The sequence below is a fragment of a genome, unplaced genomic scaffold (assembly GCF_019419815.1).
Source record: "Pyrus x bretschneideri cultivar Hongxiangsu unplaced genomic scaffold, Pyrus_bretschneideri_v1 Contig40, whole genome shotgun sequence".
Classification (NCBI taxonomy): Eukaryota; Viridiplantae; Streptophyta; class Magnoliopsida; order Rosales; family Rosaceae; genus Pyrus; species Pyrus x bretschneideri.
Window position 1 is genome coordinate 678076 of NW_025999724.1, and position 12507 is coordinate 690582.

General features: G+C 37.9%; 1 protein-coding gene across 1 annotated transcript in view; it reads left to right on the forward strand.

Annotated features, from left to right (window-relative positions):
• The first annotated feature begins 1754 nt into the window (after positions 1-1754).
• Positions 1755-12507, forward strand: part of LOC125469028 (caffeic acid 3-O-methyltransferase 1-like) — a 31427-nt gene continuing 20674 nt past the window's right edge. Inside the window, exon 1 of the mRNA XM_048565900.1 lies at positions 1755-2332. Coding sequence (XP_048421857.1) covers positions 1929-2332 — 404 coding nt within the window. The 5' untranslated portion in view covers positions 1755-1928. The remainder of the gene's footprint in view (positions 2333-12507) is intronic.

Genomic DNA, 12507 nt, shown 5'->3' on the forward strand with positions numbered 1-12507 from the left:
CACAAGTGTATTTTTCTTTCTAATTATAGAAAGTTTGGAGTGCCAAATGAGAATTTTGGAGTGCTAATAACAATTCCCTAAAATAAAAGGGGATAGTATAAAAATCAGATGAAAAAACTGAAAATCTTATTATTAAAAAAAAGTAATTTGAGTGGTGATGGTGAACATTCTATCACATATGCAAAGGAAGATACTTTACTCTGTTAGAACTTGCCCCTTATAAAGCATGATGGAGATGTTTAGGATAATTTACTCCCTTCTTCCCTAGCAGTGCAAAGGGAGGTTATCACACTCTCGTATTTTTGGTCAGAATTAAATAAATCAAATCAAAATAATGAACAATTTAGTATGGATGTGTGAGAAACACTTGTTTATTTTCCAAAATTTTACAAGAACGGATTTTCTAAGTGTGTATTGTGTAAAAGGAAGATAGTCTGAAAGGATAATACTAGGGAGATCAAATTTTTTAAACCAAATTTGCAAACCAAAATGATGTGGTTGTAAATGATTGGATTATTACTTAAATATAGATTAACGTGTTTATTTCATTAGTGACACATAATTTGATTTACAATTTAGTTTAAAAAATTTGGTCTCCCTACATTACCTAATTTGGGACATATGGCCCTTTGAGGAAGATCATACAATGAAGACTTTTCTTTGCACAACAGTGGTCCAACCTGGAGCCTCCTACCCATCAAACACCACAAAATGCCTATCCTTCACACTATCCAAATGAAAGAGTAATGAATGGTTGTCCATCTCCAAAACTTTGAGAAAGCAGAATCTCCACCTTCCATTGCAAATCAAATCCCTCCAAAATTACAAACTCAAGAATAAGGATAAAGTTGTAGCTTTATATACTGAGAAGATAAATAAACACATTCAAGTGACATTATCACAATACAAATATTCCAATGGCCCTGCAGCTGGAAGAAGAGGAAAACTTCTGCTATGCCACTCAGCTGGTGTTTTCTTCTGTTCTGTCCATGTCTATGCAATCAGCAATCGAGCTAGGCGTTTTCGACATCATAGCGAAAGCCGGTCCTGGTGCCAAATGAGAATTTTGGAGTGCTAATAACAATTCCCTAAAATAAAAAGGGATAGTATAAAAATCAGATGAAAAAACTGAAAATCTTATTATTAAAAAAAGTAATTTGAGTGGTGATGGTGAACATTCTATCACATATGCAAAGGAAGATACTTTACTCTGTTAGAACTTGCCCCTTATAAAGCATGATGGAGATGTTTAGGATAATTTACTCCCTTCTTCCCTAGCAGTGCAAAGGGAGGTTATCACACTCTCGTATTTTTGGTCAGAATTAAATAAATCAAATAAAAATAATGAACAATTTAGTATGGATGTGTGAGAAACACTTGTTTATTTTCCAAAATTTTACAAGAACGGATTTTCTAAGTGTGTACTGTGTAAAAGGAAGATAGTCTGAAAGGATAATACTAGGGAGACCAAATTTTTTAAACCAAATTTGCAAACCAAAATGATGTGGTTGTAAATGATTGGATTATTACTTAAGTATAGATTAACGTGTTTATTTCATTAGTGACACATAATTTGATTTACAATTTAGTTTAAAAAATTTGGTCTCCCTACATTACCTAATTTGGGACATATGGCCCCTTGGAGGAAGATCATACAATGAAGACTTTTCTTTGCACAACAGTGGTCCAACCTGGAGCCTCCTACCCATCAAACACCACAAAATGCCTATCCTTCACACTATCCAAATGAAAGAGTAATGAATGGTTGTCCATCTCCAAAACTTTGAGAGAGCAGAATCTCCACCTTCCATTGCAAATGAAATCCCTCCAAAATTACAAACTCAAGAACAAGGATAAAGTTGTAGCTTTATATACTGAGAAGATAAATAAACACATTCAAGTGACATTATCACAATACAAATATTCCAATGGCCCTGCAGCTGGAAGAAGAGGAAAACTTCTGCTATGCCACTCAGCTGGTGTTTTCTTCTGTTTTGTCCATGTCTATGCAATCAGCAATCGAGCTAGGCGTTTTCGACATCATAGCGAAAGCCGGTCCTGGTGCCAAACTCTCTTCATCAGAGATTGCAGCTCATATCGGCAAAGGCACCAGGAACTCAGAGGCACCGATGATGTTGGATCGTATTCTAAGGCTCCTTGCCAGCCACTCTATTCTCAGCTGCTCTGCTGCTGCTAATGAAGAAGATGGGTCTGATCCTCAGCGGCTCTACAGCCTTGGCCCTGTGTCCAACTACTTTGTGACTAATGAAGATGGTGTTTCTTTAGGTCCCTTGATGGCATTGATTCAAGACAAGGTCTTCCTAGACAGCTGGTATTTTTACTACTACGTACTCTCTTGCGCTTACTAATTAAACACTGTCTTAACCCTTCTCTTTGATAGGAGCATATTTAGGCGACTTACTTAGCTTGTTTTCGTGCATCTATGTTGTTAATTCATAGTTGTTTTAGTAGTTTAAGCCATTTTCGTGTGTTTTTAGGTTCATATGGCTAAGGAAGCAAAAAGATGCATTTTGGAGCATTTTGGAGCAAAATTGGGCTTGGAATGGATAGCATATGATTGGAGCCAAAGTGTTGGACGAATTTGAAGGCCTTGTATTCATTTTGGACATAAAACAAAGGGCCTAGCCCATTCTCTCTTAAACCAACCCCAAGGCCATGCATTTCCTTCCAATTCCAAAGCCCACAATCACTTCAAAAGCCATGCAAAGAACCATCCATTCCATCAAAAACAATCCATCAATTCACATGCAAAACCACCATTAACACACATGCACCCAAACAAAGCCAACCTAGCTAACCCTACATGCATTCTTTATGCAACTCTTCATCATTCCACCATTCATTCTTTATTCCACAAACAAGTCACATGCATTTCCACCTTCCTACTTCATCATTTCACCACATTCTCCCTCTTTAACTCATTTCATTATTCATTCACTTTGCATTCATTCAATTCCACCCCACATGCACCCTTTATTCTTCATCATTGCAACCATGGCACATTTACACCAACAAAACAACTCCCATGCCATGGCCTACTCATATTCCCATTTCCCTTCCAACATCTCACATGCATTTCCACCTTCCTACTTCATCATTTCACCACATTTTCCCTTTTATTTCCACATGCAATTCTTCATCATTGCAACCACAAACACCTTAAACAAATAGCCATATACATCTCCACTCCTCCTATAAATACCCTTGCATTCATTCATTCAAGGATCATCTCATTTCATACACAAACACATCCATTCTTTCTCTCTAGCCGTGAGTTTCTCTCCCTTAGAATCCAAAAACCATCTTCCATTTCCATCACTCCCCACTCCATTCCACACTTCCATCCCCCCAACCAACTATCCCTAGACCTTATGCTACAATAAAGAGGAAGATAAGAGGGCCTAAACGTTCATACAATTCAAGTTTGAGTTGTTGGAATGTTTAGGTGTTTCTTTGATTTCAATGTTTAAATTCAATTCTCTTTGTTTTGTACAGAAGAAAAGAGTGCCTAAACGTTCATACAATTCAAGTTGAGTTGTTGGAATGTTTAGGTGTTTCTTTGATTTCAAAGTTATGAGGAACTAAACCCCCTTTAGCTAGGGGGTGATTCGAAACTATGTTTATGTTTGCAATATGAATTGATTAACTTTCGTTGGAATTTCATAAGTTGTGGATTCAATTTGTTTAACCGTTTGATTGATAACTTATTTATGTATGTTTATTGAGAATGCGCGCTTAATTTTCATGCATGAATATGACGCTAGAATATAAGTGAGTTTCACCTAATCGTTATGAACTTATATTCACAAGTAGTGGAGGTTGCTTATAAACAATCGCGTTAAATAAATTCTTGGCATAAGTTTCATGCAATCATAGTAACGAATGCCTCGTCAACACTTATAGTTTTCATTGAACGTAATGATCTTTGATTGTATCTTTATTATGATGTCATGTAAGGAACTTTTGAAGAATGCTTTGGGTTGTCGTATGATGTCATCCAATTCATTAACTTAAGGAAAACTTGACGGTTAATTTAAGCGGACCTAATTAACCCGGGGTGTTGAGAAATCATAATTTATCGAAAGACCAACTGAGAATCAATCTTGTATGCAAGTGTAACATGTGTGGAGAAGAACCCCTTGGCTATTCCATCATCCATATTTTCATCTCATTCATATTTACGTTTTGCCTTTAATTACAATTTGTCCATTTAGTTTAATTCCGTCCAAAACTCAATCCCCCTTTACTTTATTATTCAATTTAGTTAGAAATCAATTTAGTTTGTGTTCTTAAAGCATTTTGAGTTTTTGGTTTGTCTTAGTGTTTTAACGTTTAGTTTCACATTCTTTGAGTCTAGTTTAGTGTTTTATATTGTTTTTACGTTTTTCAGTCAGTTTCCAAGAGATTAACAATCCCTCCTAATCCCCGGTCCAGAACGATCCCTACTTATACTTATACTACAATTGTCAAAAAGAGGGTTTAATTTGTGCGCGTATAATTCTCGCATCAAATTTTGGCGCCGTTGCCGGGGATTAGCAACTTTGCTAATCTCTTGGATTGTTTTATTTTTCGTTTGTGTGTATATATTTTTAGTTTTATTGATTTTAGAAGCAAGACATGGCACTTGATAGTGCTTCTCTTTTGTCACAGCTTATGGAAGAGTACCAAACGCAAAGAGTTGGTACATTTGATCATAATCAATCAAGGAACGACGTGTTTTCCAATACTTACAATTCCGATTGGAGTGATCATTCAAACTCTATATGGTGGGAACCTCAACATATTCAACAAGAAGGATATTGGCAGCCTTATAAGGAGTTCTATTCAACGTCTATGCATCCACCACAACCTCATATTCAATATGCCCAACCAAACTCAGGTTCGTCAATAGATTATAATCAAATTCTTAATGAATTAAACTCTTTGGTGCAGGGTTCACAAAATCAAGCTAAGGAGACTCACCAAGAAACATATTGGCAACCATATGAGGATTCATATGCACCACCACAGCCTTCCCCTCAATCTTCACATCCAAATTCAGGTATATCAAATTATTATAAGGAAGTTATTCAACAACTGAATTCTGTGGAGCAGGGCAGGGAAGCTCAACCATTTCAACAAGACGCATTTTGGCGACCAATTGAGGATTTCTATCAAGCAAAAAAGTTGGCTGAGTGGAACAGTCAATTTAGGCAGAATGCAGAATGCATGGAACAAATTCAAGAACAAATGGTTGAAGATGAGCCCATGGATGAATTGCTACTGCTCGAAGAGGAGGAGGATACACAAGGCACGGCAAGGGAAGAACAACCCTTGCCGCAACCTCCCAATATTCCTACACCACCCCATTCAAGTAAGGTTGTTCCAAATTTAATTATTTCTAACTTTGTTCCCCCAAATGCACCCTTCCCTGGCAGGTTCATGCAATCCATGAAAGATGAGGGGAAGAAAGACATCTTGGACACCTTTCCAACAATTCACGAGGAAAAAGTGGTTGAGGAGCATCTTGAATTCATCAAGGAGGAAATTGGAGTGGATCACACAGCCACAACCTTCAGAATGTCCAATCTGAATGAAAACATCCCTTGTGCATTTGTTGAATGTGCTGCGACTTTAGAGCCAATATTGCAGCCCATAGGTAAGCCACCAACTCAAATTCCAATTCCCACTTCAATTAATCGTGTGTTACATTCTTCATTGCAGGCACCTACTCAAATCTAATTTGGTGAAAGAGTTTACATGGATCTTAGGACAGATCTCTATTCCACTCCATACAAAGATCCAATTCTTGAATGTTTTGAGAAGCATTTCGTGGAGGATGTACTTAAATTCTTATTGGAGCATGTAGGTAAGCCACCAACTCAAAATCCAAAGTCGTTTTTGACTAATATGTTGTTGATGTCAATGATTAGGGCACCCACTCTTGAAATTCAACCATTGCCGGAACATTTCAAGTATCATCATCCATTCAATGATCAACTCCATGCCGTGGGTTCCATTAAGGCATGATTGTGTTCTTCGTCCGGCTACAAGACGTAAAAGAAAGCGCTACTTGGGAGGCAACCCAATACAGTGAATAAAACAAAGCTTTTTCATTAATTTTCGAGAAATTACAAATGTATCTAACAAATGGAGCTTCACAAAGGTTGTTTTTGTTTTTGTTTGCGTGAAGACCCACCACGAGGCAAAACTCTAGAAGCAGAAGGCATCGAAGCAGGAGGCATCGGAGCAAGAGGCATCGGAGCAAGAGGCATAGGAGCGGGAGGCATAGGATATAGAGCATTCCAGGCCCCAATACTTGGCGGAACGCTGGATGACCCAGGAAAGAGGTGCCCCTGGAAGAAAGACGCAAGCCGTTGACGGTCACTTTGCATCCGACCTTGAGATTCTTGCATCTCATCAAGCTTCCTCTTCATGCCCGACGAATAGTTATTGGCAAGCACATGCAAAGTTCTATTCTCGTACTTAAGTTGTTTGATCTCTTGTTTCAGGTTCTCCACCTCCGCCATCAAGGATTCAACCTGTCGGGAGCGAGCAAGAAGGCGTTGGCCCATGTTGGACACAGAGCCAGCGCACTGAACACTCAGAGCCAGGGATTCTTGAACGGCCAACTCATCGGACCGTCCTGAAAGCAGCTGACTGTCTTTGGGAGTGAGGAGGTTCCGAGCCACTATCGTAGCCGTTGTGGGATCCGTCATCACAGAGTCCTCATCTGTAAGAGGGCCATGGGAAGATAAGAAAGACGGGCACCATACCTTACCCTGACGAGACGCAACCGGATCACTGCTTAGACTCAAATCTAAGCAAAGGTTCGATGGGTTGGATGAGCTAGCCATTGTTCACGAAGTTAAAAGAGAAGGGGTGGACGGAGTAGATTTTCAAAGGGCCGGAGACGAGTTTCAAGAATGGAAAATCTTCAGAGTGTGTAAGTTGGCGGTGATCGATAGCTCTATAAAAAGCCAAGGCAACGCGTCCACCGATTCAAAAAGCCTCGGCTTTTCAGAAAACGCGTTCAACACGTGGAGGCCATCATCGCAACTACACGTCTTTAGCCGACAAGCGCAAAGTTCGGCGACGCTTTATCTGCTTTTCAGAAAACGCGTGCAGCTTTATCGAAGAGGCGTCTTCAAAGATCGAAGAGTCGTCACTATTCCAAAATGCCGGATTTGCGGGATCAAAATGTTTGTCGACAACGGTAAAAGAACAGTATCACCACTTGCTATTGAATTCCTTATATATGTCAACCTTCATTTTTTTTTGGCAAGACAGAACTGAAGAAAATGCCCAACTCTTTCTCACCTCTGAGGGCGCACTCCCAGCAAAGCCTTTCGAAATACTCCATTCTTTCTTCTTCCCCAAAGATGATACCAGATGCCTGGAGTACAGATGACCCAGGAGGAAACAGCACCACAAATACATGTGCTGATTCATTCACCGCTTCTTCAAAAGCAAAGGTATCTCATATCATCAAAGGCAAAAGCAAAGGTATCTCATATCATGCTCTTTCCCTGTCTTTTCCTTTGTCCTTGATATTACTTGCATGACAAAGTTAAATAAGCAATCAGCCGGCACTTGGAGTCTATCTGGACTCTATTCCCTGGTTGCTTACCTAGCTTTGCTGAGCTATCCTCTAACCCTCTTCAATACGAATTGGAGAGATTGAACAAAGAAACAGATAAGAGGAGGAAGCTCAGACCTTCGGGGGAGACCAAAGGAAGCCTGCTGCCCAGTTCAAGAGTAGCACAAAGGAAAATCAACGATGGGAGCAGCGCAGTTCAAGAGTAAGCCTGTGGAATCACAAAAGATCCAAGCCTCACTGCAATCACCAAGGAGAAGATGGAACGAACATTTCATAACCAGATTTGCATCTCTAAACTCTTCTCTTTGTTAGATACATTCTGCCATGTTTAGTATGTTTAATTGCTGTTTATATGTTTGTTTGTGTTTAGTGTGGTTTTTAACATTGAGGACAATGTTTGATTTAAGTGTGGGGGTATTAGTTACTAAAGTGTTTAATGCAAATTCGTAGGGTTTTATCCACCATAACTTCAAATGTTGTTTCTTGTTGTTTTTAAGTGTGTTTAGTGTGTTTTGACTTAAAAATTCGAAAATCACATAAAAATTTGAAAAACATGTTTTGAAAAGCCTAAAAAGAGTGTTTTAAGTCGTTTTTGTGTCGTAGGTCACCTTCCAACACAATGATAAGGATTTGGTTTCTAATTGCATGACTGTTAAAAAGAGTTATAAACATAGAGAAAAGTTTGATTTACTCTTGGTTTATGCTTGGTTATGGTTATAATGTATGACTTCACATGCAATCATAAAAAATTTCGTTTTTGTAACATGCTTGAAGGAAGGAACTCAAATAAACGCTACAACCCTGAGAGACTTGAGCCTATAACGTTCTTTGGAGAGTATAATCTGTGATTTCTTGTTTTCTAAAGTCGTTGCATGATCTCATTATTCTTTGCTTGGTTACTACTTAGAAGGCGTTTCATCATATAGTTCCAAATGCTAGAACTCATGCCCATTTCATTCAAAGCATGTTATTGATTTACATAACATATATCAAGATGAAGTTGTGTAGTTGCCACCATAGCCAAATAACCTCACTTCCCATATTTCGTATACGTTGTAAGTTTTACCCCCGTTGAGCTTTGTTTAGCCTTTATTCTTTGTCAACCCACATTATCCTCACCTAGCCTAGTTTAGGACAATCCACACCCTTGTTCTTAAAAGATAGTGAGCATAACTTAAATGAATTCCTTTTGAGTTACATTATGCAAGAAAATGAGTGTGGGGGAAGGAATGCTTGTTCTTAAGTATGTTTGGAGTTTCAAAAGAAAAGAAAAACAGAAAAGAAAAGAAAGAAAGAAAGAAAAAAGAGCTTAAAAAAAAATGAAAGAATGAGTGATTGAAGAAAGGGCTCAAAACACCAATTCTGGCCCTAAATTGTCTCCCTTTTTGTTCCAAAGTTGAGTTTTCATTCAAAAGTGAATTCTAAGTTGATTCAATTGCCTTGCTCACTATTTCTTTAAGAACCTTTGTTTTCCATATCCCTTCTTTGTTATCCACACGCCCCAAGCCCCATTACAACCCGTGACTTCAATCTTGAGTGTTATGTGTTTCAATTTGTGGAGTTTGAACTTGGTATGAGCATATGGTGTCACTGGTTCTCGCGTCTAAGTAGTAGCATTCCATTCATGAGATCATAATCTAAACATGCTTATTAACTCCAAAAATTGCGTTCTTTGCGATACATATATGTGAGTGTTCGTTTCATGTTTACATCAATCTTCTCACATATGACTAGATTAGGGTGTGTAGTTAGAAAATCTGAGTGAAAATTGAGTGCATATCTTGTAAGGAATTGAGCAAATTCTCTAAGGCATGTTACTACATTCAAAACATGGTTTTAAATGCTTAATTGTGAACTAGTATGTGGTGACTATGATTAAGAATGTACTTAAGGGTAAAGATGGCTAAATTCTGTGGGAATAATAATTTTTAACTTGTCATGTGCATTGGAAATCCCTGAAACGATTGTTGGAAGGTGTAGGTTGTGTTTTACGTGTTTAGTGTCGTTTTGTTTATTTGTTTTTATTCTGTTTTGCTCGAGGACTAGCAAAAGATAAGTGTGGGGGAGTTTGATAGGAGCATATTTAGGCGACTTACTTAGCTTGTTTTCGTGCATCTATGTTGTTAATTCATAGTTGTTTTAGTAGTTTAAGCCATTTTCGTGTGTTTTTAGGTTCATATGGCTAAGGAAGCAAAAAGATGCATTTTGGAGCATTTTGGAGCAAAATTGGGCTTGGAATGGATAGCATATGATTGGAGCCAAAGTGTTGGACGAATTTGAAGGCCTTGTATTCATTTTGGACATAAAACAAAGGGCCTAGCCCATTCTCTCTTAAACCAACCCCAAGGCCATGCATTTCCTTCCAATTCCAAAGCCCACAATCACTTCAAAAGCCATGCAAAGAACCATCCATTCCATCAAAAACAATCCATCAATTCACATGCAAAACCACCATTAACACACATGCACCCAAACAAAGCCAACCTAGCTAACCCTACATGCATTCTTTATGCAACTCTTCATCATTCCACCATTCATTCTTTATTCCACAAACAAGTCACATGCATTTCCACCTTCCTACTTCATCATTTCACCACATTCTCCCTCTTTAACTCATTTCATTATTCATTCACTTTGCATTCATTCAATTCCACCCCACATGCACCCTTTATTCTTCATCATTGCAACCATGGCACATTTACACCAACAAAACAACTCCCATGCCATGGCCTACTCATATTCCCATTTCCCTTCCAACATCTCACATGCATTTCCACCTTCCTACTTCATCATTTCACCACATTTTCCCTTTTATTTCCACATGCAATTCTTCATCATTGCAACCACAAACACCTTAAACAAATAGCCATATACATCTCCACTCCTCCTATAAATACCCTTGCATTCATTCATTCAAGGATCATCTCATTTCATACACAAACACATCCATTCTTTCTCTCTAGCCGTGAGTTTCTCTCCCTTAGAATCCAAAAACCATCTTCCATTTCCATCACTCCCCACTCCATTCCACACTTCCATCCCCCCAACCAACTATCCCTAGACCTTATGCTACAATAAAGAGGAAGATAAGAGGGCCTAAACGTTCATACAATTCAAGTTTGAGTTGTTGGAATGTTTAGGTGTTTCTTTGATTTCAATGTTTAAATTCAATTCTCTTTGTTTTGTACAGAAGAAAAGAGTGCCTAAACGTTCATACAATTCAAGTTGAGTTGTTGGAATGTTTAGGTGTTTCTTTGATTTCAAAGTTATGAGGAACTAAACCCCCTTTAGCTAGGGGGTGATTCGAAACTATGTTTATGTTTGCAATATGAATTGATTAACTTTCGTTGGAATTTCATAAGTTGTGGATTCAATTTGTTTAACCGTTTGATTGATAACTTATTTATGTATGTTTATTGAGAATGCGCGCTTAATTTTCATGCATGAATATGACGCTAGAATATAAGTGAGTTTCACCTAATCGTTATGAACTTATATTCACAAGTAGTGGAGGTTGCTTATAAACAATCGCGTTAAATAAATTCTTGGCATAAGTTTCATGCAATCATAGTAACGAATGCCTCGTCAACACTTATAGTTTTCATTGAACGTAATGATCTTTGATTGTATCTTTATTATGATGTCATGTAAGGAACTTTTGAAGAATGCTTTGGGTTGTCGTATGATGTCATCCAATTCATTAACTTAAGGAAAACTTGACGGTTAATTTAAGCGGACCTAATTAACCCGGGGTGTTGAGAAATCATAATTTATCGAAAGACCAACTGAGAATCAATCTTGTATGCAAGTGTAACATGTGTGGAGAAGAACCCCTTGGCTATTCCATCATCCATATTTTCATCTCATTCATATTTACGTTTTGCCTTTAATTACAATTTGTCCATTTAGTTTAATTCCGTCCAAAACTCAATCCCCCTTTACTTTATTATTCAATTTAGTTAGAAATCAATTTAGTTTGTGTTCTTAAAGCATTTTGAGTTTTTGGTTTGTCTTAGTGTTTTAACGTTTAGTTTCACATTCTTTGAGTCTAGTTTAGTGTTTTATATTGTTTTTACGTTTTTCAGTCAGTTTCCAAGAGATTAACAATCCCTCCTAATCCCCGGTCCAGAACGATCCCTACTTATACTTATACTACAATTGTCAAAAAGAGGGTTTAATTTGTGCGCGTATAATTCTCGCATCACTCTTTATGTTCATTTATATTTTGTTTTAGTAAAATTATTAGAAATAATTTGAGCAATGGTTCCGAAATTTAGTTTAATTAGAATTTGGTCTTTAATTAAATATATGTGAGTGTTGGTCTCTGACCATTTTAGAGTGAAAATCAATTATTATTTTGAATAACTCTATTAGAACTTCGTTCCTTTTTTGGGTGTTTGTACCATACTTGACCAATCCCGAAACTACTAAGCACCGGTCAACAGCATACCGTCAAGGATCCACAAGACTTTTCCTCCAACCAGGAGGCCAATCACAACACGACACGTGTCAATGTCAAAACAAAGCTAGAAACTCTCTTCTATAAAAGGGGATCATTCTCCCACAATAATCCCTAATGTCATTTATACTAAACCATTCACTAAAACTCATTAAAAGAGAGTTTGAACCTATGTATTTGTGTAAACCCTTCACAACTAATGAGAACTCCTCTACTCCGTGGACGTAGCCAATCTGGGTGAACCACGTACATCTTGTGCTATTTGCTTCCCTGTCTCTATTCATTTACATACTTATCCACACTAATGACCAGAGCAATCTAGTAAAGGTCACAAACTTGACACTTTCTGTTGTACCAAAGTCCTCGCCGATTTTGTGCATCAACATTTGGCGCCGTCTGTGGGAATCGCACTTATTCCTACTCTCTCCAGCTTTGTCAACCTAGTTTC